This window comes from Fusarium coffeatum, assembly GCF_003316985.1.
Source record: "Fusarium coffeatum strain FIESC_28 chromosome Unknown BRIP53273_contig_73, whole genome shotgun sequence".
NCBI lineage: Eukaryota > Fungi > Ascomycota > Sordariomycetes > Hypocreales > Nectriaceae > Fusarium > Fusarium coffeatum.
The window spans coordinates 37,996-64,814 of NW_022157869.1; the positions used below are offsets into that span (position 1 = coordinate 37,996).

Genomic DNA, 26,819 nt, shown 5'->3' on the forward strand with positions numbered 1-26,819 from the left:
CCACTTCGGTATCAATATCCCTACTGTGTTAGCATACTAGCGCATTGCGATATACGACGACTCAAGCCGCTAGTGCACGAAAGTTGAAGAACTCCAGCTCGAGCTTTGCAATGGACCAGAGTCGCTCGGAACCTTTCTTACCTGTAGCCATTCTAATACGGGTGCAGGTCGGATGCTAAGTCCCAGGATCGTCGATCCGAACGATTCAGAGAAGAAGCTCGACAACAACCGATTTTCTCAGCGAATAACCGAGATGAAGGAAGCCGAAATACAGGCCTATGAACCCATTGTCAAGACGATCAATTCATTAGCGTCTTTTCCTTAACTATAAGAAAGCCATTGAGTAGTGAGTTGTACCTGTCATGCAGCTAGGCTAGGAATAATATGTTGAATGATGAAGAGGCTTTGAGATAAAGAAACCTGGTAAGTGAAGTTCTATATAAACTTACTACCGTAGTTCTATATCTACAGGTTTTGTTTTCCCAATAGTAAACTTGTGCACTGCATTATCAACCAAATCCGAAGGATAACCTACTTGCCCAACGTACACATAATGATCATTAACTTTCCGTATTGAACAAACACTTTTATATCCCGCCAAGAGGACTATTTGATCCCCAGGAAGTGCAGGTTCGGAAACAACAGCAAATTCTCTGTTTTTCGTAAAAGCTACTCGAGTGGCAGTTTTCAAGAAGTGCATGTCCATCACTCTTGAGTGAGTCTCGTCGACCGTGATCGGGCGGAATAATTCTGGAATCAGCCCGAACAAGATCTTGGTACCTACTTCCAAATCAAGTTTCATGGCTTTTAATTCCTGACAGAAGATGTGGTCCGCGAATGTGCCTCCATAGATTGCGTCCACATCCCAGGCATTCGGATTAGTAGCATCCCGGGCTTGGGGTAAATAGAATTGCAGTATTCTTGCAATTCAGAGTACACTTGCACCATCCCAATCTGAACTTGTAATCCTGGTTTGGTAGAAAGCACTCGTAAGCTTCAAAAATGGGTGGCAGTCGTTGCAGAATGAGTCTTTAGAATCCTGAAAGGCGCGGTCTAGCATTTTAAAAATCGATAAAACGTATTCCAGAAGAGATCTCTTATCGCCGTAAGAGGGACGAGGTTCACTGACATCATCGACCGAGTCGATCAGGAGTGAGGAAAGGAAGAGGCTGTGGTTTTGAATGAAAGTTTTGTCGGAGTGTCCTGTAAATTCACTCCAAGTCTGAACTGTATCCAAATCAGAGAAAGACTTGATCATCGCAAAATCCTTTTCTGTACCGCCGATGGGGAGATTTGGCACCCACGAGGGCAAATTATGATGCCCAGGGTTCCCGTTTGCGAGTCCGCTCTTATTGAGGAATTTCAGAGGATCAGAATAGTTATGTTCCATTTGCTTGGCACAAAATTCGACATAAACAGAGGCGACAGCTACAGTAGTTTCATACCGTGGGACAATTTCTAGACCAGAAATGCCCAACAGGGCGTAGACATAGTCTTTCGGGTTAGTTGCTTGTAAATGCATAGCGTAATGGCCTAATTGTCGAATTGTGGGGGTGTTCCTTTTTCTGTCACTCGTCTGCGTTCGATACTGATAGAGGACATTTCGTACAAGACGGGTGACTCTCACTGCTCGATATGCTAGTGATAGAATAAAGTACCAAGTCAACGGGTGAATTATGCTGGGTTTTGGCCCTGCTGATATGTTGCTTGCCCACTCAGATATCTTGGCGAAATTTTCGAACTCGATGCAGCGGTCTTTGTAAAAGAGAATCGTTTTCCTAGACAGAACAAGCTCCTGAAATATCCAAGCACGTTTCCAGTAAGCTAGCGATTTGAGAAGTGAAGCATATTCTGTCAATTGAGAATTCCATGATGGTAGAGCTATACCAATTTCGGGAACCTCTGGATGAGGTAGCTCGGATTTTGCTGGGTCTAGGGGCAAGTCTTCGAATAATTTCAAGATGATACTGTCGTTCCCTTGTTTGGTGCTGTAATCGCCGTTTTCTAGGCGGGATGCGATAACAGAGAAACAATCAAGGGCAGAGCAGAGATCCGAAGTCGATGGCGAAGATCCTAGGAAGGAGAAAGTCATTGCGGCGGCGGAATAAATGTCCTTCATTAAGGGAACCTGGTGGTTCTTCTCGATGTCGTCGCTTTGGTTAATGCAGATTGCATCGACCCATAGTCGCAATTCTGGAACACCCTGGCCTCGCGATACCTCTTGGACATCGGTAAGCGCCTCTACAAGGTTATTTGTAACCGAAACGCGAGTATCATTCACCCAAACCTCTCGCTGGTTCATTGGATCACCCCAAACATAAGTTAGAGCGCAGAATGCAGTGTCGTCATTGAGAGAACTGGTACTGAGTCGGCAAGAGATCCTCGGAGATGTCGTTGTAATCTGGAGGAGCCTGATCTGCTTCTTAGAAGGATCAAGGCGAGTGTAGAGTAGATTGGGATCCATGTTGAGAACCGAAATGCGAGCCTTCGAGTTAAGATGTTGTAATAGCGCGAGAGATGTGCGAGATTGTAGTAGTCTGGTTCGCTTGTAAATGGTAGAAGTATCACTTGAGCCTAGCCGCAGCGAACGATTTAATATACCTAGACACAATTTGCAATCATGAAAATTGGTGCCTGTATTGATTAATTGGTCCGTTATTGGTAAAATAAGGACCCCACACTCCACTCATACACTGGCCAGGCGCTACAATGTTAAATCTGGTTGGTTACAACCTGGCAGATTTGTGGTGCGATTGCTGGCCTCAATCTGGCCTCCATCAGGCCTCAATAGGCGTGCCAACCATATCCAGACCTCCACCTGCCAAGTACGCAGGGATATGACTCTCAGGTGTATATTCCGCTTGGACCTCCTACCGGGATCACACTGGCCTGTCAAAGCGCCAGTCACCAAGTCACAAAGCTGAACATGCATCTCAACCTGACTAGTGAGTGTCTCGCTCGTGCAGTAGTCCAGATACTCAAGGCTTCCAGCAGCAGTAATCAAGACACATTCCTACACATATCAGTCTCTGAAGGAAGTAGATATAAGTCTTTCGGAGATGGTACTGGAGACTGAAGTCAATTCTTTCATCAAGTATTGAAATGAACATGGCAGATGGTCCCGAGACTGTTTCAATATCGAGCTGGGATATATTTCACATAGTGACAAGTCCGGGCGAATGACTATCACTGGAAGTGATGCAGGAGACGGTCTACCTATTAACAAAAACAACAGCCAGACTACAGAGCTAAAAACAGAGCACTGTTAGTAGACTGATAGGTAGCTAGGGCCTATAGTTTATTCCTAAACCATATCATAAACTTAAATCTTAGCGCCGGCTATCAATCAGGCACCAGATATGCCAAGGGCTGCAATATTTCAGCCGGTCAGACCATCTGAGTCGGGGGCTAATCTTGGCTGAAGTACTCCATTCGCCTAGTTCTGGCTTTCTGATAGAATACTGGTGAGACATCTCATCTGTCCCCTACTGTTATTTCATTAGATCCTTCAGAAATTCCTCCAGCAAGTCTTCTCTCCACAGGCTATAATGTGTTTCATCCGGATACTCCTTGTAAATCGACTTCGGCAACCTCTCCGCCATATACTGTCCCATCTCAGGCGGCGTATTCTCATCATCGGACCCATACCACAACTGAACACCTTCATAGTCAATATCTTCCACTCGAAATCCCCAAGGCTGAGTATTAAGTTTCATCTCAAGGCCATGCCCAGCGCCTCCCTGAGCATAGACCTGTCTGAAGACCCTGACTGCTGATTGAAAAGCGCTCGGCCTTTCCAAAATCTTTTGGTCGGCTGGCGCGAAGCCTCTGATCTGTTCTTTCCAGACGTTCTCCATTTTGGCTGGGTCAGGGTCTTGAGCTGCGGCGAGGAAGATGCTTTCCAAGTACTCGACAAATTCCTGATTTTGGTCTTTCCAAATCATCATTATCTTCTGCATCGTTTCGCTTTGTCCTGCCAGTCCTGCTTCCCAAGGCCCGACACCGGCGCATATACCGACCCCTTTTAGATTATCTCGAGGTAGTGCTTGGGCGCAAGCAAGGGTATAGCCAGTGCCGCCACTTGTTCCGATGATATGATACGTGCTGAGGCTTAGATGCTCTATCAGGGCTTTCAAATCCGCTGGAAAGTCTAGAATTTTCCGGTCTGGGTAGAATGTTGAGTGGCCGATTCCTGGTCGATCTGGGGCAACCCAGCGAGTACCTAGCCGCTGCGCCAGGGTGTCCTCGAACCCAGAAAGTGTGATTCCTGAGTCGGGAGTCCCATGGATGTAGATCAACGGCGTCCCATTTGGGTCGCCGAATTCATGATAGCCAAGACGTCTGCCATCTGGTAGGTCGATCGACTTGCCCACGGCTGTTGAGATGGGTCTCCATTTGGTTTTGAAGGATTTTACATATCGAGATGCCGGCCTAGTCGTTGTGACTCGAAGTGAAGCAAACAGCGTCGCACGGGCCGGAACCATCGTCATTACGGATTTTTGAAGGATTTAGATGAGTCAAACGGAGAGTTGAATCCTTCGTTGGGGGCCATATGACGATGTTGCTTACATATCACGTGTTGCGACCACAATAATGATCGACGAAGGATTCCATGGCGGGGAAGCTATCTGCCGGGAGGGGCTTGGAGGGGTAACCTCATTACTGTTTCTATAAATTAGCTTCACCTGCCGTTAAGACCGGGCTTGTTGTCCCGGACACACCCTGAATATTCCACCTCAATTATCACTGCCCTAACAAGAATTCCATTGTTCAACATGGTCCAAAGAATTGACATTGACCAGGGCTGGGAGTTCAAGCAGTCCAGCGACTTGAACGATGGCACCGCCTCATCCTACCTCCCCGTCGCACAATTCCCTACGGTCGCGCATATTGACTTGCTACATCACAAGCTCATTCCTGATCCATACATTGATATCAACGAGTTGGAATGTCTTTGGGTCAACGACGCAGACTGGACCTACCACACCGAGAAAATCTCTCCAGTTGCCCTCAAAGATTCTGAGCGAGCAGCCCTCGTTTTTGAGGGTCTAGACACTGTTGTTGATGTCTATCTTAACGACAAACATATTCTATCCGGCAACAATATGCACATCACTCAGCGAGTGGACGTCACCGACCTTCTGCGTGGCAGAGAAGAGGCTTCTGTTCTTGAGTTGAGATTCAGAGCTGCCCCAGCATACGCGCGCTCTGAGATGGATAGAATTGGATACAAGAGACTGCCAACTGGTCGTGCTGTCAACTTTGGAGGACCAGAAAGGCTGTTTGTTCGAAAGGCTCAGTATCACTGGGGTTGGGACTGGGGTCCGGCAATCAACACGTCTGGACCGTGGAAACCGATTTATCTTGAGGTGTATGAGTCGCGTATTTCCCAGTTCTTGGTGAGCCAGAATGTCGCAGAGGATCTGTCTTCGGTGGAGGTGACTGTAAAGGGCATGGTTGAGAACCCGAATGGCGTTGGCCAGGTTTCTGTTCAACTTAGAGATCCCTCAACGAACGATGAACCCGTGGAAACCGACGTAAGGGTATCGTCTGACGGGTCCTTCGAGTGCCAGGTCAAGGTGGACAACCCGAAGCTGTGGTATCCGTTCATGTACGGAGAGCAACATCTGTACACCATCAAGGCGACTATCCCAGGACATGACGTTAGCAAAAGAATCGGAATACGACGTCTTCGCCTTTTACAAGAGCCTTTCAAAGACCAACCAGGGACCTCGTTTATCTTCGAAGTCAACAACATTCGGCTTTTCTGCGGAGGGTCGTGCTGGATCCCCGCTGACTTTATGCTCCCGAGAGTTGGTCAATGGACACGCAAAAATTGGTTCCGTCTTATGAAAGAAGGCAACCAAACCATGGTTCGCGTCTGGGGCGGTGGGATTGTCGAAGACGACATGTTTTACGACATCGCCGACCAAGAAGGGATCTTGGTATGGCAGGACTTCTTGTTTGCTTGTGGCAATTATCCTGCTTCACCAGACTTTGTCGCGAATGTTAAGAATGAAGTCGAACAGCAAGTTGAGCGCGTGGGGCATCATGCTTCGCTGGTACTTTGGTGTGGAAATAACGAGGATTATATGTGTGCTGATCAGGACCGCTGTTGGGATGTTGATTACAGTAATACGACTGGTCCGTGGGATAAGACCACGTTCCCTGCTCGCGAGATTTATGAGAGGACTCTACCTGGTGTCATTGCTGCTTCTGGGACGGATGTTCCATATTGGATCAGCTCACCGTACGGCGGTAAAGAGTCTAACGATCCTACCGTGGGTGACACCCATTGCTGGGATGTCTGGCACGGAAAGCTATCACCATACCAGGATTACAAGACATACAAATCGCGCTTCATTTCCGAATTCGGCTTTGAGTCAGCACCTAGTCTAAACACTCTTGAACGCACAATTACCGATCCGAAAGAACGACACTCCCAATCCCGAACCTTCGACGCTCATGACAAAGGTCCAGGTCATGCAAGACGGTACCCCATGTACATGGGGGAGAACTATCGTTTCAGGATGAACCCTCTGAAGGACTTCGTCTATTGTTCACAGTTCCTTCAAGCAGAAGCATTGGCATACGCTTATAACCTCTGGCGAAGAGAGTTTCGAGGACCTGGGCAGGAGTATTGTGCTGGTGCGTTAGTTTGGCAAATGAATGACATCTGGCCGGGAAGTAGTTGGGCTCTTGTTGATGTCTATCAGAGGCCGAAACCTGCTTATTACGTGACGAGGAGAGCTCTAGCAAAGACTGTTCTTGGAATGGAGCGCGTTGTCACTGAGAAACCGCCGTATATCACGACAGGGTATCTTGACGAGAAGAGCAAGTTGGATGTGTGGGCTGTCAATGGGGAGCTTGAGGATCGCAAGGTGATCTTGGAATTGAAGGCTTTCGATATTGAGAGCGGGAAGCAGATCGAGCTGGCGAACGATTACCAGAAGGATTGGGTGCTCAAAGCCAACCAGACGACAGAGCTTCTCGCAAACATCGACATCCCAAACCACAGAGAAACCGTCATCGCAGGTTATCTAACCGACCCAACTGGCAAAGACTTCCTCGAGGAACGACTGGCAAGATGGATAAGCTGGCCTGAACCACTAAAATACATGCGCCCATGTCCCAACCTCAAAATCACGACCAGGTCGTGGGGTCACGGCTCCAGAGTCATCCTCAATACAAATGCACCAGTCAAAGGCGTTATAGTCAGCGGCAAATACGGGGGTGCTGGAGCGAAAACCTCGTCACGCCCTCCCTGGGACGTTACATTTTATGATAACTTTATCGACCTGGTACCTGGAGAAGAGGTTTACGTTAAAGTGAGGGGTGTGATATGGAAGGAGAAACCTATCACTGTTAGGTTTCTGTATGATTGGGAGCTAGAACCTGGGTTTGAGTTGTAGGGAAACTTGCACACAGTGAGAAGACGGAGGGAACTTCGGGGGCGGGACGGGTATTTTGAAGGATTGGGTTTGAAATATGCCGGGCAATGACGCTTTCGAGCTCTTTTAGTGGTCGCCATCGGAGTTTGTGCAACGTGGAAAGCTGACTGCATTGACTTTGTCCTTATCGCTGACGAGTCATGAGTGTCTGCTGCATTGTCGGCCGCACAATACCGGTAGAGCGAAATGATGGGGTCTGTATGTAAGATTCTCAGACGTCACATGTGACAATTAAAGACGGCAGTGATGACTTATCCTTCGGTTTATCTTCAATCTCTGCCTTCGAATGACATCGCGAAAAGGCCATGATGCCATTCATCATCTGCAATGCCGTAGTTCCGAAAGGCGACGCACTGGCGAGAAGAAAGAAAAACCACAACAGTCATCAAGTATAAATAGCAGCCTTGCATTTGCTTGAGACTATTCCTCAGAACATTCAAACCATCATTACCTACATTACAACACGAAGACTGAGTGCTGGGTCTACGGTGACAAACAGCGGCGAGCATTCCGAGCATGAGAGGGTACCTTCAGACCGTTCAGATTAGCAAATTGAGTTTCACTACTCGGAATGTTATTCCGAAAATCCTACTCTTTTAAGTTCCCTGTTTTTCCAGAATCCTTCCCGAAGCACGCGAAGGAAGCGGCTCGGGAATGGCACAAAACTTTAACCCTAATTCCGGCACTCGTTCTCCACCCGAGGTCCATCGATGACGACAACAAAGAGCACTGACCATGAGGAGATCATACAAAAACTTGAAGTTATCCGCATCTCAATTGAAGCATCAATTCTGTTCCATAAACCGTGTTTAAGCCTCCATTATGTCGAACCAAGGTCACTGTAACTGCGAGAGTATTAAGGTGGAGTTGGCGGCTGAGTTGCAGAAGGACACCCTTTCGTGCTTCTGGTTAGTGCTTACCCCGGTCTGTCGGTGTGCAAATTACTAGATATTGACGTATTCTATAGCTCAAACTGTCAGCGTGCAGGCGGATGTATGCCAAGCTCATAACTGCAATACCGCTCAATCAGCTGACATAAACAGTGTTCGCGCCCAACTACGTCGTCGATGAAGACAAGGCCAAAATCACCGACTCGAGTGGCACATTGAAGACTTTCACCGCAACAGCAGATTCAGGCAACAAGGTTCAGGTTTGTACAAATCATAGGACTTGATACGATAGGTTTACTGACACCACTCGTAGCGCTCCTTCTGTGGTGACTGCGGCAGTCCGGTTGTTACGCGTACACCAAAGTACCCTGGAAAGGCAATTATCAAGGCTTCTCTTTTTGATCAGATTGCTGCTCCTACTGGTGAGGCGTTTACGAAGAGACGACCTGAGTGGCAGAAGCCTGTTGATGGAGCTCAGCAGCTGTGATATCTAAATGAGCAGAGTTGAATCAACTGGTAGATTTGATCATAATAATGAAGCTATTGACGTCAATCGACATCGCTTACAATCTGAACCAAGGATGTTTCGTTCAAGTCGATTTTGTCATGTACTCTCAAATTACATAGCCAATGACTTTGATACAAAACCATCGTCCTCAATAGATTTTCATCAACGATGATCGTGACAGCCCGCTACTTCCTTGTGTATGTTTGTGTTCGAATCTTATTCATCAAAACTACCCTGTAGATCTCCACGAAGACCCCAGCAGATCTCATTCCAGCATTACACTCCGCTCCATTAGAAGATGTCAACTGCCAGAAAGGCTAATTCAACCTCCTGTCACTTAATGTTTCTTCAAAGTATTCTACACTATGTTCTTCCGGAAAATGGGGTAGACTCACCGAGTATTCGCACAGCTGGACTATCATATGATGACGTCTCCGAGCTATTAGCCTGATTGAATTGCCATGAAATGAGTTTTTGCTTCTTTCAATACAATTGTAATGCATTATACAAATCGACATGTAATATCCGTATTGCCGTAGTAGTATTATTTGTAAATAATTGATGATCATATTACCCGGTTCCCAAGACCGACAGAGCATGATCGGATCTTGTCCTAATTCGGCAACCGGAGCGTCACGCTCCGCGCCGATCGGCATTGACCGCCAGGCACTGCGACGCGTCTATTGCAGACAAGCTTCCGGGCCTCAATGGGACAGATGATTTCATTTGCGGGGAACTCCTATTAGGCTGTTGATTTAAGCGGTACTTGGCCGGCCCTCGGCTCATGACAGCTCCAGGTTATTATCGTAAAGATGGGGTCATGCAAGGAACATGGGGAAATAAACAGCCTGTTTATCGACTCACTTCTGTTTTGCCAAGCCGGTTAATAACCCTTGTCCATATCCCCAAGTTCTATGCGTCTGGGGTATAGCGACATGTGAAACGACTAGAACATGTTTAATTTAGCCGATGGGTACGAAGGAAATTGCCACGGAGTCATGAGAGTCATGATATATAATGCAGCTTCGCATCTTGTAAATACTCTCTTCTTCTTAGCAGGCAAGTCTTGTTTCTCAAACTTCCAGTTGCAAAGATGCGTTTCAGTGTCCTTCCCGTGGCCTTGGCCCTTTTCAACGGTCTGGCTGTTGCCAACCCCGTTCCGTAAGTCATCTACTCTCGATCATGGTTAGACGAAGTTACTGACGTACTCAGTGATGTCGAAGCTCGTCAAGCTGCTGGCCTTCACAATGCCATGAAGGCTGCCGGCAAGAAGTACTTCGGTACCGCCGTCACTGTCCGCAGTGACTCCCAAGAGAACGCCGTTCTCAACACCAAGGGCGAATTCGGCTCTCTCACCCCTGAGAACGCCATGAAGTGGGAGGCCATCCAGCCCAACCGCGGCCAATTCAACTGGGGACCCGCTGACCAGCACGCCAACGCCGCTACCTCTCGCGGCATGGAGCTCCGCTGCCACACCCTTGTTTGGCACAGCCAGCTTCCCAGCTGGGTTGCCAACGGCAACTGGAACAACCAGACCCTGCAGGCGGTCATGCGCGACCACATCAATGCTGTCATGGGCCGCTACAAGGGCAAGTGCACACACTGGGATGTCGTCAACGAGGCTCTCAACGAGGACGGAACTTACCGTGACAGCGTCTTCTACCGTGTCATTGGTGAAGCTTTCATTCCTATTGCTTTCCGCATGGCTCTTGCTGCCGACCCCACCACCAAGCTCTACTACAACGACTACAACCTCGAGTACGGTGGTGCTAAGACCCAGGGTGCTATTCGCATCACCAAGCTGATCCAGTCCTACGGTCTTCGCATTGATGGTGTCGGTCTCCAGGCTCACATGACCAGCGAGAGCACTCCTACTCAGAACACACCTACTCCTTCTCGCGCCAAGCTCGCCGAGGTTCTCAACAGCTTCACCAAGCTCAACGTTGATGTTGCTTACACTGAGCTTGACATCCGCATGAACACTCCTGCTAACCAGCAGAAGCTCCAGACCAATGCTGCTGCTTACTCTCGCATGGTTGGCTCTTGCATGGATGTTAAGCGATGTGTTGGTATCACTGTCTGGGGTATTTCCGACAAGTACTCTTGGGTCCCTAGCACTTTCCCTGGTGAGGGCTCTGCTCTACTCTGGAACGACAACTACCAGAAGAAGCCCTCTTACACTTCTTCCCTGAACACCATTCGTGGTCAGAAGTAGATAAGCATTAGAATATAGCTTTATTCATGTAAATAGCTTTATATCGAAATACATATCAGTTGCAAAGTATGTATTTTAATATAAAATAGTTACCTAAACGCCTAGCTACTAACTAAATTTTCCCCTTTTAATATTAGCAAAGAAATATAAGATAAATCTTTTATAGTCCCTTATATTAACTTAAAAAGGTTAATAACCTTATATACCTAATTAATATCCTTACTAAAGGTCCTTCTTTTACTTTTATCTATAGTAACCTTAAACTAAGTTACTTATTTTAAAGCTCTTTTCTTTTAAGCTTTTATATAAAAAATAATTAAAATAAGAAATATTTTATAAGTAAATAGGTATAGCTATATATAAAAGATTACTTTTAAAATATTAAAAAGATTATTTTTTAAATTTTTTAAAAACTTTTACTTTTTAAGCTAATTTATAGCTTTTTAAAAAAAGATTATTAAAAAGATAATTAATACTTTAAAAATAATAACTATAGCCTTATAGTAATTAAAACTTTTAAGGAATTTAATAACTATAAAGATAGGTATTATTATAATTAAAGTTTATTATATATTAGATTTTTACTTTAAATTAATAAGAACTTATTAACCTTATATAGTTATAGTATTATTAATAATAAATAAAAGAGAAAAAAATCTAAATTAAAGTAAATAAAAAGGTATTTATATTATACCTAAACCTTATTTATAGAGTAAAGTAAAAAAAAAGGTTATATATAGGTAAAGGAGTTGTAATACCCTTTGCAAAGTGTAAATATTAAGAAAAACCTTATCTAATCCTTACATATCAGTTGTATCTTAACTGTACATTAATGACCTCTGTACGGTGATCGACTTCGCACAGGGACACTTGGTGTAGACCCATTTCCCAAGAATTCATCGCGTGCCTTCTCAATTTCCAAAACCAAGCCCAACAAAAACCTTCGGCTCTTCGAGGTTGCCTTATCTGTATCACGCCTCAGGACGTGTAACGGTGTCCAGCTATCGTGAATCGACGACCTGTCATTGATAGGCATCCTTGGGTCTGCTCCCTTGTCGATCAGAGACAGCACAAGGTCTTGCAACTTGACGTGGAAGGCTTCGACGTTCTCTGGATGTCGGTGAGCAGATTCAATGGTGTCAATTTCGCCAGTTATGAAGGCGTTGTTGATCTGATCGCAAACGTAGAATAATAGTGATTCGCCTTTGTCTCCGACAGCAGAGTTGATATCTGCGCCAAGGTCGATCTGTCGGTCTAGGACCAGAAGAGGGAGGGTTACGTAGTGCTGTGAAAAGTAGAGACAGTTCAGATCGTTGAAGGACCTGTATAGTAATCTGTCCCTCTCTTCTTGAGTTCTTATACCAGCAGCGATGAGGCTCCTAGCTTCTGATTCTAGCTCGAAACTGTGCTGCAACCATGCGTAGCTGTGACCATGTACCTAAGCCCTGTTAGCATCTGGGATATCTTACCGTGACAGTTGACGTACCTCGTCCAATTTGTCCCATAGTCGCTGTACAGCGTCCCGCCACATTGGCACATTATCTGGGTGATCGGTATGACGTTGAGGCGGTGGGAACTTCATAACTATAGAGTCAAAAGGCAAGTTGACAACAATAGTATCGGCTCTGCTAATACCACTTCCTTGAGCTATCAGATATTTGATAGTATCCAGGAACTGCGGTTCTTGCAGCTGAGCAATACCCCATTTCCAAAATAGCACCTCGACAATGGATCGCGGTATACAATAGTCTTCAGTCGAAACGTTAAGCCACATGGTAGAACCAAAGTACCTCTTCCCCGGAGATTCGTTAACCTGAATGTCTGCACCGTTGCTGATAAAGTATTTGATCCCGGCTATAGGGTCTAGTTCCGTCTTGGTGGGGAAGTCTGGGATGGCCTCCAAATATGCCATAAGTGGGGTGATGTTAAAGTGATCGATCCTTTTCCGGGCTGATTCCGTGGCTGGTGACTTTTGATTAATATCGGCCCCGTGATGCAAGCATAGATCCAGCATCTTTGTAGACCCAGACCTTGCCATATATCTTGCCGCTGCAAAGATAGGGACGTGGCACGGTCGCCGACACTTGATACGTGTCATTTTATCTTTGTAGTACTCTACAACAAAGGTGGTCTGAAGCGGTTGCTCCTCAACTACTCCGTTGATATCAGCACCCTTCTCCATCAGCATGTTGACGATATCGCTCTTGCCGAGGTCGATCGCCGATGATAGCGGAGTCTCATAGGTCGTCCTATGAAGTGTCATTTCGCTCGGATTCTGAACTATCGACCTCAGTATACCGACGGGTGCACCGGCCTTGACAAAGTCGCCAAAAGTCCGGCTGTAAACCTTGGTATTGAGTACCCAATGGCCGAGATTTGCCCTCGTTAGCGCCTCCAGCATCTTCGGTGGCTTCTCACCAATGCTTTTGAGAAGATGATTCGAAATACCTATCCTGTCTTTGTTTCCCAAAACCTCGAAAGTAGCGCCCATTTCGAGCAAAGCATCCAAAGCTTTCGCACGGTTCAATCCTATCACAATGCGTAGTGTGGAATCAGGTCCAAGTTGGAATCGTGGCCAATTGCTGGGCTTTGATTCGGACCTTACCAAACGGCGGGACTCTATTCCCATTACAAAATTTGGGTCGCCGTCGCGTGCTATAGCGGCACGAAGAACTTCCACGTCGCCCCGTTTGCACGCCCATACCTTGGTACGATTGAATACAGCGGTTTGGCCAAATAAATGATTGTCAAGACGATGGGACATCCTCGCGTTGGATTTCCACAGGTTGACTGCTGCCTCCGTAGGTAATCTGACAAGAATTTCGTCCAGCAGCTCTGTTGGCAGTGTTTCCAAAGGGCTGGACATGGTGAGGAACGATGATGAAGACTTAGGGATAAGATTAAAAAGTTGAAAAGTTGAAAAATATCTCACTGAACGAGATGCTGCCTAAATCGCCAAGTAATTATTCATCTACGGCTGACTCACCTCGCGATTTCATGCATGTAAGTGGGGATAGAATCAAAATGTCAGCACAGCCCCGATCTCGATGTCGTTCTACCGCACTCCACTATTTACATCCCTCAACATTTGACCAGCTTCTCGAGTGAATGTGTGCCAGTAACCACCCTCTGGTTCTAGCCCACCCAGAATCACAAACAGCTCCATCAAGTCATCAGCAGAACCTGGTTGCTGTGTCGCGGCTATGGTGTTGATGGCTGTAGCCAGTGGCCAAGCAAGAAATGTAGCTTGGAGACTAACCAGACTACCCTGAAAAGTTTGTTAGAAGTGAAACAAGTTCTGAGAGGATACATAGGGAATTGTAGACTCACTTCCATCAGACGAGCTTCCCAGCTTTCTTTTAGAATCGTAAAGATGCTCATGGCAGTATCGTGGGGATGTGGAACCTTCTCCATGGCCGTTTCAGACACCTCTTGACTCTTAAGCGTTCTGTTGTGTAGAATAATCTTTATCGCACCCATGTTAAGATTCGTGGTCAATGCAATGGGGTCCCGCGATAGCATGTCTTGAACAAGGATCCCCTGCATGACGTGCATTCTGTGGCGATAGCACTCCTCCAGGACATTCTGGCCTTCATTTGAGTCGTCCTTTTTGTTAAGGCACTTCATAGCAAGATCGACCATCAATAAGCACGCACAAAAGGGGGATACTCCGATCGTTAGCCTGTCGGCTTCAGCGAGGAACGGCATATTCGCAGGACTGAACTCTGGACCAAGCCGACCTGGGGAAGGCAGCTTGACGTGGAAAGACTGGTCTGTTGTTAGTTATGGAATGGAAAACCTTCCCGACTTCTACATAGCTTACAGAAACTGGCCCTAGTTGGGACTCCATTCCCGATCGTGTCTTGATATAGGTCTCCCAGACGAACAGTAACCAGAACGAACGTCTTCTCTCTTCAAGTAAGCATTGATCGTCGGTAACAGGTAGAGAAATGTGCAGCCCAGGAACAGCATCATCATGTCCAACCGAGCTGTCCATCCTATGCAGCCTCAACACGCTCGAAAGTCTAATTGCACGTCCTAGAGTCATCCAAGCCCTTGTAATATTACTCGACATGAGCTCGTACCGCACGAGGAACAAAAGTGCCTGGAAGACGTTCAAGTTTGAGAAAGCGGTGGTATCAGGGTCCATCTCGCAGTCTTCTATCTGGCGGCGAACTAAAGCATAAAGCTCTTGGCTCAGGTGTTGAGACCGGATGGATACAGCTGTGCTGAGTAATGCGACGGAGTATTTCAGAGCGGTAATTGACTTTGAGGGATGGTCTGTTGACAGCTCGGAGAGGAAACGGGTTTCGCAAATGATAGGCATGGAATTGTAGACGTATTTGAAGAAATACCGATACCTGGAAAGCAGTGAGCCTTGGAACTTTGATCGTGGGACGGCTCACATACAGTTCAGGGAGAAGATTTCCCAGTGATGGCTCTGGCTGACTTGAGTGGCTACTTAGCGGTGCCTTCTCCTGGGTAAATGGCGTCATTATATCAGCCATTGGAATCGTTCCGGATACTTCAAGCCCTGAATCAGACGGCCATTCATTGATCAAGAGACTCGGATCGATATCGTTTACAGACTGCAGTAAAGTGTCAATTGGAGCTTCCCAGCACAGCTTTTGTTCCGGGTCGAGCTGGAGCAGTTCATCAAAGCCAAGCTCCAAAGTCTCGAACGTGGTGTCGTCGACCACCGGAACCGACCTTGACTCGCTATCAGAATGAGGGGTAAGAACGTTGCTGTCGACACTGTCTTGAAGCAATGGCATCAGTAAAGGCAGTCTGGTACCTGAGCATGTGTGCGCAGCGTCGTGCCTTCTCGTGCCCAATTGAACTTCAGCTCTTTCTGTAATGCTTTAGTCTTCGTACCACCTGATTGAGCATCATACATACCTAGTCTTGCTTGCAGATCTTGTACTTGCCGACTCAAGTTAGCACCAGCTGGAAACGTGTCGTAACTGCATGGTTCATGGAGACGTATGCACCGGCCACAATTTGGCTGAGCGCGGTCGCACTTGACTTTTCGGTCTCTGCAAGTCACGCAAGCCTGTCTAGTTCTTCTAGAGCCCATGATTTGAGCGGCTTTGGGCAAGATGATGTAATCTGGCCGAGGGGATATGAAGATGATAATGGCGTAAGTGTAAAAGGAAGTTTGTGGCTGCAGTTTCTTCATGCAAGTTGGTGATTGGCACGCTTATCTCACGTGATGATATGGTTGACAGATGTTTGAGGGAACGGGGAAGTTTTGTTTCAAGTTTGTGTAGTCACGAATTTTTAATTTATTCTCTAAACTCATCTATCCGGCTTAGAACATTCACCACTATAATCCTTCTGGCTATCCCACCTGTCCCACCATTATTTGTGCTCCAAACAGATGTCCCAAACCCTCTCCAGACTCCCCCTTCCGCTGTCTTTCAATCGACCTGGCTGGCTACCACTTTAGTTCCCTCCCAGGCGGACTCTCTAATGTTTCGCGGTTAGGCCCGATCCAAAAGATCCCATACTTTGGGATAGTGGTGAACTTACAGCAAGAGGAAGTGAGAAGACAAAGCTGACCACCGTAGCAACTATAAAAAGCAGCCAGATATTTCTGATGGCTGAAGTGATACTGGTGACAACAACCGACTTCTCGATCTCGGACAACGATTGGTAGGCGTGACTGCTCGTACCGGCAATCAATTCCGAAACTTGATCCTTGGGCAAGTCTGGGAGGGCTTTCCCAACTCCCGTGATGGCGGTGTTCTGGAAGATAGTGCCGCACAGGGATAGAAAAAGGACCATTCCAAGATTTTGTGCTGCGCGCTTTCAGTTGCAGGTTCATAACATACGCGTCGATGGTTTTCTTACCAATCGTCATGACCGCTACCGCGTTGGAGATTTCATGGCTCGGGACGAGTGACTGCAGGATAGTAAAGCCAATTACCACGTAACAGCCCGCACCGAACCCGACCATGATACTGTATCCATAGATGTTGGCATTATCTGTGTGCTCGTCGATGGTGTCTGTTATTGCGGTCAGATTTGATTTGGAATGTTTTGTCAAGGTCCGACTTACACATCAGGGAAGTGCCAATCAATACGAACATGCTGCCTCCGATATACCAAGGCGAAAAGTAAGGCGTCTTGGGAAGCAGCAAGCCCGAGACGATGGTGGCGACGATCATGGAGATAACAAGAGGGAGTAGTCGCACCCCAGCGTCAAGTGGTCCATCGCCCTACCGGATGCGTGAGTTCCATGATAGTGGCTTGGAGGGCAAAGAGCACTTACACGTATGAACTGGAAGTACAAAGGAATATAGTAAGTAATTGTCTAGTCCAAGTTAGCTTTCGATCTCCCACGAGCGCCTGTCCTGTTCTTACCAGAATGACTCCTCCTGAGAGAAACACCTGCAGCTGTAAGTTCATCACGACAGGCATCTTAAGGAAACGAGCCGGCCACAACTGGTCCTCCTTGCAGACTCCAGGATGATACCTTAGTAAGAGAGCGGCGATAACGAGAAGAATTCCGGAAAGTGTCCAGAAGGCAATCTCGGCGCCAGAATGCCAACTGTAAAGGGTGCCGCCGAACGATATAGCCATTATCAGAAATGTTGAGCCAGATAAGAAAGTCAACGTCATGGGCCAGTCCATCATTTTGAGCTTGTCGGACAGAGACCTTCCTGGTTGAGGGTCGATGGAAGGAAAGAGGAATAGGTATGCTGGACAGAAGACGGCGCCAACGACGAGGTTGATATAGAATCCCTGACTCTGTTAGTGTGGTCACAGATCATTATCAGTATGGTAGTACTTACCCATCGCCAGGTAGCACTGCTCTCAGCAAATGCACCACCAACCTAAACAACTGTCAGCTTCTACTTCGAAAACAGAAAGGGTTGAAAGAACATACCACAGGTCCAAGAACAGTACCAATACCCCAGACGACCGTACTACCTGCCATGTACGCCCCCCTCTCCTTCATGGTGGTACTCACAGCGACATACGTCAATGTCCCAGCGTACATGCCCGCACCGCCAACCCCAGCAATGACTCTCCCAAGGATCATAGCATTCATATTAGGAGCAGCTCCGCATAAAGCACTTCCCGCTTCGAAGAGGAGTATGTTGGCGAGGTATAGGCTTCGAATGGAGAGGATACCATATGCTTTGCTGAGGGGAAGAACGACCATTGTGCCGAGGGCGAAGCCGGTTCCGACCCAGGGGAGGAGTTCGATTTGGCCGAGGTCTTGGATGATGGCGGGTTGGATGTCGGCAACCTGTCCATTTAGCATCAGTCACTTGATGAATTGAGTAGGAGAAGTGACTTTGACTTACAATGGTATTGTCGAGTGCGAATAGGAATGTTGTTGAGAGCATCGCTGTGTAAGATAGTGCCCACTATGCAAGGTCAGCGACATGAGATTGAACGATCCCCTTCCGCTTACCTTCCATCCATGAAGATCCCGTGGGCTTTGGTCTCTTCCCTGGTTGACAGGATCCCTGACGCATTTCTCTGCATCGACTTGCGCTACTGCGCTATGTCGGGTTGCCTCATGAGTCTGACGCTGTTCCATTGTAGTTGTTGCAAAAAGGGTTGGCAGAAGTTGCAGTTTATATGAATTCGCTAAAGAAGAAAGAGATGGAATTTCAGGTTAAATATAGCAGGGGGTGTACTTCAGAATAAGATACGCTTTTGTTCTTATATTACAATCAGTCGTGGTGCGTGACGCTGTTCTCGGCCGACGGTTGACGCTGATTGGCTGGCGCACTCAACTCGGCCGAGGGCGGGCTGTCATTGGTTGTACCTATCAAGCCTCAATCCTCTCACCTCGAAGAGACCTGGTTCACTTCGGAAAATTCTGTCTTGATAGAAAGATAACTTTGGTCCAAGTGTCTCCGTTTGATTATTGGAGATAGACAACCATTGACCCGGCGAGATTACACGTAAGTCCGAGGCATACAGCAAAATCAGTCTATGTGGTCATGGGCGGAAACTGGCCCCTGACGCGGCGCTTATATCAGGCCGATAATGATATGGCAGACGCGGGGAGTGCATCCTGCATCGGTATGAGGAACAATATAGCTCCGCGGACACGGTCGCAGCAGCAGGCTACAAGTAAGCTACCGATGTCACACCTGGATCCCTGCCATTGTTCCTCGAGCTACGGCATTTAAGATGGCGCAACAATCATCGCACGTTCAAGATAATAGTGACGGAACTGGCGAGGGTGAGTCCTATGGCAAACAGCTCTTCAAGTACACATTCGATGAAGGACGACCAGAACCACGATTCCTCATCTTTCGCGGTCTCCAACTCATGAACATGTTTAACTTGCAAAGCGAGCTGGCAAGGCTAAAACACGGTATAATGACGGCAGAAGCCGCAACATCGGAGAAAACCAAATCTCTCACCAAGGTATTGCACGAGTATCGTATGTCACGATTAGAATACATCCTAAAGAGATGTGTAGTAACTAAATCAAAACAGCAAACGCAATTCGGGACTAAAAATACCTGATACGTCTAACTCCGATCACGGGCTCCCAAGCCAGACGTGCCCGCCTCGATCTTGAACGTTCTTTTGGCGATGGGTCCTATCATATCACTGACGAAGGCCTTGGGTATTGCCATCTGCCCGATCTTTCACTCCTCCCCACTGACGAACAGCAATATAATATCAACGCCACCTCCAAAAACACCGCGTCATTCCTTCAGCAGCTTACTCTCTACCTTGATGCCTTAGGTATAGTTTATGTTACTAATAGACAAGAGTCGTCATATCCTGTTCCCAACATTATGATCTGATGTTGTGCTTGCAGCGACAAAAGTCATGCAATAGGGTAGGCAGAGTCAAAGGTGGAGCAACGCACGGAGGCCTAGACTAGGATAGGTCCCTGCAGGGCAAGAATTGGCTAGTCCGGTCCAGCTTAACCGATCATGGGATCATCGATTTTACCGGGAAAATAGGGTGCATAAATTTCTCTATATTAAATGCTATCAATCTTAATACTAGAACAATTGCAGCAAATCGAAGCTCTCATAGTGGATCTATTGAAGCGGGTCTTGGATAACAGACGGTGTTTTTCATCTCCGGATCTTGAAACAGCCTCTCATAAACGGAATTGGCCCGCTTTAGCCGAGTCCGTTGCAATGCCGGAGCGTCAATGCCCGTGTCATCCATTTGTAGCCAGAAACTCCTCAAAATGGTACACTACCCAACTTGCGTCTCCGCATCATGCCACATGGCACTAATGCCGGCCAACTTCTCGGCTGTTATCAGGTAGAAGGTTGGAAATAACCGTCGAGAAACTGGGGTGCAGCTGATGTTTGATGAGCCAAGGACCATAACCGACAGGGGTATGCGACTTTAGCCTGAAAGGATGGTTCCGTTTCAGAAGATCTTCCGATGACTTTGGTTACATCTAGATTGGGTCTATGCCAGGATTTAATATTGAGGTCAAGATATATAAGGTCACCTTGGCACCAAACATTTTCTTCTTGGCAATCCATCCACTCTTTGTTTCTCTAGACACTTCGCCTGTATATATCTTTGCCAAAATGAAGTCCTTCATCGCCACCGCTCTCAGCGCCCTCCTGGTCGTCGGCAACGTCGCCGCCACCGCCATCGAGGACCCCATCGAGATCTTCAACCGCCAGGCCGCTGGTCAAGTCATCCGCCAATGCTCCAAGCCCGGTGTTCTCGCTCTCGCTTACGATGATGGCCCAGGCCAGTACACCAACCAACTCATTGACACCCTCGACCGAGCCGGCGCCAAGGGCACATTCTTCTGGACCGGCAAGCTCTACGGCTGTGTTTACAACAACGCCGCTGCCGTCAAGAAGGCTTACCAAAACGGCCACCAAGTCGCCAGTCACACCTGGACCCACCCCCAGAACTTCGGTAGCTTGAGCACCGACCAGCTCAAGCAGGAGATGCAGAAGTTCGAGCAGGCCATGGTTAACATCATTGGCAAGAAGCCCGCTTACATGCGTCCTCCTTACCTCGCTACTGGCGGCAACGTTCTTCCTACCATGGCCCAGCTCGGGTACAAGGTCATCACCAACGACGTTGACTCTGGTGACTGGAACGGCCAGTCTGCTCAGCAGAGCCAGCAGAAGTTCCAGCAGGCTGGTGCTGGTGGCAATGGCCACATCCCTCTCATGCACGAGACCTATGCCAGCACTGTTAACACTCTTACTCCCTGGTTGCTCAACTGGGCCAAGCAGAACAACCTCAAGATCGTCACTGTTGGTAAGTAAAAGCAGGGTCCTAGAATTGAAGTTCTGTACTAATCCGTTTATAGCTGAGTGTCTTGGTAATGCTGCTGGTGCCTACCAGCCTGGTAACTTCCAGGGTAACGGCCAGAACTTCTGTTAAACTTGAAACTATATCGCATTTTGGTCGATGAATTATGGATGAAGATGGAAGAGATATTCGTGTAAATAAATTTCCAATCCTATGCTAGCTGAGTAGTACATATATCAGAAATACGAAGTAGCGTCTATGTCGGACCGTGCATAGCGCGACCAATCTTGAAAGTGTTTGACGAAGATCTGGCAAGATTTACCATCTAAGGACCCGAGTACATATGACTCTGCTGTCATCACAGAATGTACCATGCTTTGGTGTCTTCATATTGTATCTTGGCGACTGGAATAGGAAGAATTTATAGAGGGTCTTGTTTCCTTCTGACAAACCCATTCGAGGCCAAGCAAGTCACAAAGCTCTGCAAGATCCTTGCGAGAGATTTCTTCATTGCTAATTACACCCCCTAGGTCCGGAAACAAATCGTCCTCGCTTGCAAGAGCCTCACATAAGTCCCGTTCCCAGCGGTCCTGTGTATGAGAACTTGAACTAACGGCGAGAACGACGAGATTGCGCGGTAGAATCTTGGCGATGGACTGGGAGCAAAGGGGAGATTGGCTGACAGGAAGCATTCCGTAGATTCCATGTGTTTGTAGGAAGAGGTATTTCAGGTTGTCAAACTTCGTCAAGCTGGGTATCGGTGTAATGCGTCTGGAGTCGAGGTGCAAAATCTCAAGACTATCGTGGAGTCTGGGTATATCGATAGCTTCGAAAAGGGTTTCCGTTGCATTGGCGCAGGAAATTATGGTTAACCCACCGCTACACGCCTTTATGCATTTGCTGTAGTCAACTCTCGGGTGCCTTTCTGTATGTCGCAGATGCAGATATTTGACGGTGGGCATGTCGGTAAAGTCGTGCCACCCATCAGTAATCCATGTTTCAAGCTTCGTGCAACGGCGAAGCAAGTTCTTGGGTAAGGCATGAGTCTCGATCGTCTGAATAGGGAGGCACTCAATGCCAAAGCTATCAAGAATGCCTGGCAGAATGTCCCAAGACGCCGGCCGACTTCGGCAGGAAGAGTTTTTCGAAACCGCGAGATGGGCCAGGTTGGGAAGGATAGCCACAAGTACAGAGAACAGTTCTGGGCAAAAGTCCTCAGGTCGACGACCATCAGCTAGCCACGGATCTACAGGACTCCTGAAGAATGCTTGCTTCGCAGATGAGGTCGAACCTTTGTGAACCTCACCAAACATCACCTGAGGATCTTTTCCCAAGGCACGAACGCAAGCATGGAAAGCTTTCCGACTTTGCCAAAAGTCTAGACTTTCATATAAAAATCTTGAGAGAAAGACTGCTTTAACACAGCGCGCCAGATCCGGACGCGCAGCAACGGTCTGAAGGAAAGGTTCAAGGCGGAACAACCAGCGATTCCTCCTGTGAGATGATGTCCCTCGCGGGGGATCGTCATAGTGAAACGAGTGGAAAAGTATTTCTTGGGCAACATTTCGAAATGATCGGGAAACGCGACAGAGTCTCATCAGCGCTTTGGTGTCGTGAGCTTGTTTCGAACCGGGCGGAGGTCCGAAGGGCCATTTGTACTCGTTGCAGCAGTGGGAACAAAACCACTGGAAGATGCAGGCCAGAATCTCTGGTGGGACTTTGGCTATCACGGCAGTGGTAGACTTGCCACTGCGCGTTACGACCATTTTGGTGGCGATGAGTGATGATGATTGTGATGGAAAAAGAGAAGTTGGCAAATCCAAGACTGGCAGGCAAGCAAGGTTTTTATCTCCTTTGGAAAGCTTATATCAGAGCGACCATCGTGACGACCTCTTACTTCAGGTGAGACCCGTAGTATGTGTGAAGCTCTGGCGCAAGCATTAGAGCTATGATGCTTAAAAAATGCATGTCTGCTATGAAAAAGCTTAACAACATGCATTTAAAAGCTTAACCCTACCATTGATTCATTGGGCTATAACGTACAGAACCTTTCGCTTGAAAAGCCACACACTTTTAGAGGCATGAGAACCAGACACACTACCATTGGTGCCTAGATAAACCGTTCGTAAGAATAGAACTTGACAAATGAACTGTAAAATACCAGGCAGCAATGCCGTGAGACCAGTGGATGAGGCGCCACAATTGATGGGTACAATTTAGATATAGTCTTTCTAATCCCCCCACTGTCTCCAGCGCCAAAGGCCTGATTGTTACACCCTTGGCTGCAGTCTCTCCGATACAGAGTCGCTGCAGAATGTGAAGCTCGAACAGTGATCCTCTGTATGTTGACACCGAATGATATATCGCCCTTGCGAACTAGCCCTCTATCCACATTCAGTATGCCACCCTTCTAGAGATCAAGGACTTGGTGTATGGCTGCACGCTTTTCTGCGCGGCACACCAACTTGATACCAGCATCTTCGAAGAGTTTTACAAGAGTCATGTCCCATATTTCCACATTAGTCGTTACGGACTCAAGGCTAGGCTGCCATATGTGCTTCCACTTGATAATCCGATACAAATCCGCCTCCATACGATAGTGCGCGTCGGCTTCCGTAAGAAGGTAAAGATTAACAAGATTGGGAGGCAGCATGCCGATTATTGTCTCTTCATAATAGTCCGGGTCCGTCGGTGAAAACCAGGGAAAGGGGGACTCCCGCCGTTGTAGATGAGATTCGTGGGTAGGAGAAGATCTTTCAGCTTCGTAAACATTCGCAGACTTCGGAACGGGATCTTTTCCCGACCATGGCCCCTGTCAAGGTGCAGTATCCCGAGAGTGTCGTAGAGACTTGGCCTATGCAGGACGTCAAGCAACTCAGCACAGATCGAGTCGGCAGTGTAAAGCGTGGTTAGGCTACTGCTACAGGCAGCTATACAACTGTTCAGAGGGCCTTCAGAGAATTGATTCGTATGTCGCAGATGAAGATACCTGACGTTTGGTAGTTTTGGATACTTGCCTATCTCACGAGGAACAACCGGTCAAGCTTAGTGCATCGACTGAGTAGATGATATAGTGGGCGCTCCATCTCCACCGTCTTGACCGGGATGGTCGTCACACCTAGAGCATCGAGAGTGATTGGTGAGACATTGTATCGCCACCCCCCTCAGGTATTACCCTTCGACTGCAAGGTGTTCGAGTTTAGGAACGAACGCCACAAGTGCGGATAGGAGCTCGCCCGCGATTTCAGAAGCTAATGTAGACACATCTGGAAGAACACTAATCGGCGTGCCTAGAAAGAACGCCTCTCTGATTTCCGAAGGAGCTGAATTATGGTGCCCCTTGTAGTAGATCTCACGAGGGCTGGTTCGTAAGGCACGCGCGCATTCATCAAACGCTCTTTGGCTTTCATAGAAGTGAAGTCCGTAAATCACAAGATCCCGGATGATGACTGTCTGGATAGACCCTGCCAGATCAGGGCGTGAAGCAATAGTTCGAAGGAAGGGTTCGAGTCGAAGCTTCCAGGGATTCTTGGAACTTTTGAGTATTCTCTTGCGGGGAGGCGAATAATCCGGATGGAAGGAATGGTAAAGAGTTTGTTCGGCCACATCTCGCCATAATTTTGAGATGAGGCAGAGGTTGTAGAGAGTTCCGCTGTCTTGGGCCTTTTCTGCGCCGGTTAAGGGACCGTAGGGAAGTTGGTACTCGTTGTTGCAATGGGAGCAGAAGTACCGACAAATCATGTAAATAATATCATCGGGGAACACTGCCGAGAAGGGCTAAGAAGGTCTTCGCCGCCCCCCTCGGCCTACGTTTCTTGACTTGGGTGCCATTGCGGCCGATTGGTGGGAGTGTGAACTCCATGGCGCTGTTGATAGTGAGGGCGACTGTTCTGGAAGATCGGTCGTTCGTGTGCGATGTATTTTGTAGAGGTTCGCTTTGAAGCTGGTTGGTTTGGGGCGGTTCGTTCGAACCGGGTCGATCTCTGGTCTTCTATATTAGTAGAAAGAAGGAAAGCTGAACGGAAGGGAGTAAGAGGAAGATTTAATACTTTGTGAAAACCTTATCCGGGGCGGGGTAAAAGAAGAGAAAAGTTTTGTGTCCACATAAGAATTATGACTGTATAACTGAGTTGGGGAAAACAGTATTCGTCTTTATCCCGAGTGATACTGGAGGAGAGATACTTTGGGTAAGAAGGAGTGGTGGAGAAGCAAGATATTCGAGTGTCGTGGAAAGCATATACGGGGGAAATGGGTCATCCATTGTTTTGGAAAGGCGAAAATGAGGCGTCAGTATCATACTGGCAATGTTCAAAATGCCCTTGTCTTTGCAGAGAAACCTCATCATGGGTATCGTTATTAGCTGATCCCCTGGCCATCAGGATCAATCTTCCGTGATCGCTTACAAATTCCAAGCATATTGAATACATGCTGATATACAAGCTGATTCTAGCCTTTCTCTTCCCCCTTGTAAAAAGGTTTGCACTATCTAGGTTCTGGAAGACGTGACCAATAGCGAAATCGGGAGGATTGATAACAACTTAATTACACTTATGACTCAGTTGGACCAGTCATCGTCGGCACGTCTTGTGCTGTCTTCAGGTGTACTACTCTAACAGACGAGTCCTCCATCAAGCACCTTGTGGACCGCTTATTCCGCCATTTGTGTCTCGGAAAGATACGTGTGGTAGCAAAATGAGGAAAGACGTGAATGTGTCTACGAAACTTTCTTTATATACCAGCATGTGCCGTCGTCGCTTGACGAGTCCATCTCGGAATTCCAATATAGCAGTGGGACTTCGGCGCCAACGCTTCCTAAGACGTTCTGGTACATGCAACTTGGACGCGCTCTAGTCACAGCTCGCCTAGAAATTTCGTGTATGCGTTTATGGCAAATTAAATCCTTAGGTCTTCCATGAGTCCTTCAGATTATATTCTATCTGGACAAATGGGTCACTTCTAGCGATGGATATCAGCATAGACCTGGGGCCGTGTGAGCGTCTTTAGGCGCGTCTCGCGCTAAGAGATCCAATTGTATAACACCTCCCTAGGCTTAACTACATTTACTGAGACTAGGTTATAGTCTATCAAGGTATATCCGAGGTGGCACGCTTGGGCAGGTTAAATGATACCGAGGTACAGCTTCGCCACAAGGCAATGTTATTATTTCGGACCCGTCGGGCCAATGTAGGGAGGAGATGCGTCAATCTTGTGAGCCTCGGGGGTGATGAGACTCATGCTAAGTATATAGGACACAGAAAATCACGGGAACCTCGACATATAGCAATAGTCAATGATTAAGAGCAGAACAAGTTACTATTTTGAGTTTTTCCAAGGTATAAGTCCCCAATCTACATATTAAATCAACACAAGAATAATTACAAGTTATAAACCTAAATACTAATAAAGATCTAGTCTTAAGGTATATTTTATAACTTATAAAGTTAGTATTATAATAAGTACTATAAAAGATCTTCTTTTTTTAATAGGTTAATTATTAAATACTTCCTTATTAATATTAATATTAATAA

The 26,819-nt window shown here is 47.2% G+C and overlaps 10 protein-coding genes across 10 annotated transcripts; 5 read left to right on the forward strand and 5 right to left on the reverse strand.

The window, feature by feature from the left end:
- Positions 1–928: 928 nt before the first annotated feature.
- On the reverse strand, positions 929–2,464 carry FIESC28_03455 (uncharacterized protein; the record flags this gene model as incomplete). Its single annotated transcript, XM_031157604.1, has 1 exon — positions 929–2,464. The coding sequence occupies one exon, from the start codon at positions 2,462–2,464 to the stop codon at positions 929–931; it is 1,536 nt and encodes a 511-aa protein (XP_031018341.1).
- A 1,027-nt stretch (positions 2,465–3,491) lies between these two features.
- FIESC28_03456 (uncharacterized protein) lies at positions 3,492–4,490 on the reverse strand (the record flags this gene model as incomplete). The annotated part of the gene is made up of 1 exon (XM_031157605.1): positions 3,492–4,490. The coding sequence occupies one exon, from the start codon at positions 4,488–4,490 to the stop codon at positions 3,492–3,494; it is 999 nt and encodes a 332-aa protein (XP_031018342.1).
- A 285-nt stretch (positions 4,491–4,775) lies between these two features.
- Positions 4,776–7,412, forward strand: FIESC28_03457 (uncharacterized protein; the record flags this gene model as incomplete). The annotated part of the gene is made up of 1 exon (XM_031157606.1): positions 4,776–7,412. One exon carries the CDS (start codon positions 4,776–4,778, stop codon positions 7,410–7,412), a length of 2,637 nt encoding a protein of 878 aa, XP_031018343.1.
- An 861-nt stretch (positions 7,413–8,273) lies between these two features.
- Positions 8,274–8,828, forward strand: FIESC28_03458 (uncharacterized protein; the record flags this gene model as incomplete). The annotated part of the gene is made up of 4 exons (XM_031157607.1): positions 8,274–8,359; positions 8,419–8,444; positions 8,495–8,601; positions 8,655–8,828. 4 exons carry the CDS (start codon positions 8,274–8,276, stop codon positions 8,826–8,828), a joined length of 393 nt encoding a protein of 130 aa, XP_031018344.1.
- Positions 8,829–9,942: 1,114 nt separating this feature from the next.
- FIESC28_03459 (uncharacterized protein) lies at positions 9,943–11,064 on the forward strand (the record flags this gene model as incomplete). Its single annotated transcript, XM_031157608.1, has 2 exons — positions 9,943–10,010; positions 10,062–11,064. The coding sequence occupies 2 exons, from the start codon at positions 9,943–9,945 to the stop codon at positions 11,062–11,064; spliced, it is 1,071 nt and encodes a 356-aa protein (XP_031018345.1).
- Positions 11,065–11,893: 829 nt separating this feature from the next.
- FIESC28_03460 (uncharacterized protein) lies at positions 11,894–18,619 on the reverse strand (the record flags this gene model as incomplete). The annotated part of the gene is made up of 17 exons (XM_031157609.1): positions 11,894–12,502; positions 12,551–13,951; positions 14,141–14,332; positions 14,395–14,832; positions 14,888–15,089; positions 15,150–15,425; positions 15,475–15,916; positions 15,964–16,011; positions 16,740–16,865; positions 16,918–17,073; positions 17,126–17,285; positions 17,339–17,380; positions 17,431–17,817; positions 17,862–17,903; positions 17,957–18,322; positions 18,381–18,443; positions 18,491–18,619. 17 exons carry the CDS (start codon positions 18,617–18,619, stop codon positions 11,894–11,896), a joined length of 5,079 nt encoding a protein of 1,692 aa, XP_031018346.1.
- A 602-nt stretch (positions 18,620–19,221) lies between these two features.
- Positions 19,222–19,553, forward strand: FIESC28_03461 (uncharacterized protein; the record flags this gene model as incomplete). Its single annotated transcript, XM_031157610.1, has 2 exons — positions 19,222–19,477; positions 19,534–19,553. The coding sequence occupies 2 exons, from the start codon at positions 19,222–19,224 to the stop codon at positions 19,551–19,553; spliced, it is 276 nt and encodes a 91-aa protein (XP_031018347.1).
- Positions 19,554–20,603: 1,050 nt separating this feature from the next.
- Positions 20,604–21,423, forward strand: FIESC28_03462 (uncharacterized protein; the record flags this gene model as incomplete). The annotated part of the gene is made up of 2 exons (XM_031157611.1): positions 20,604–21,297; positions 21,350–21,423. The coding sequence occupies 2 exons, from the start codon at positions 20,604–20,606 to the stop codon at positions 21,421–21,423; spliced, it is 768 nt and encodes a 255-aa protein (XP_031018348.1).
- A 254-nt stretch (positions 21,424–21,677) lies between these two features.
- On the reverse strand, positions 21,678–23,057 carry FIESC28_03463 (uncharacterized protein; the record flags this gene model as incomplete). The annotated part of the gene is made up of 1 exon (XM_031157612.1): positions 21,678–23,057. One exon carries the CDS (start codon positions 23,055–23,057, stop codon positions 21,678–21,680), a length of 1,380 nt encoding a protein of 459 aa, XP_031018349.1.
- Positions 23,058–24,462: 1,405 nt separating this feature from the next.
- FIESC28_03464 (uncharacterized protein) lies at positions 24,463–25,153 on the reverse strand (the record flags this gene model as incomplete). Its single annotated transcript, XM_031157613.1, has 2 exons — positions 24,463–25,055; positions 25,102–25,153. 2 exons carry the CDS (start codon positions 25,151–25,153, stop codon positions 24,463–24,465), a joined length of 645 nt encoding a protein of 214 aa, XP_031018350.1.
- Between the last annotated feature and the right edge of the window lie 1,666 nt (positions 25,154–26,819).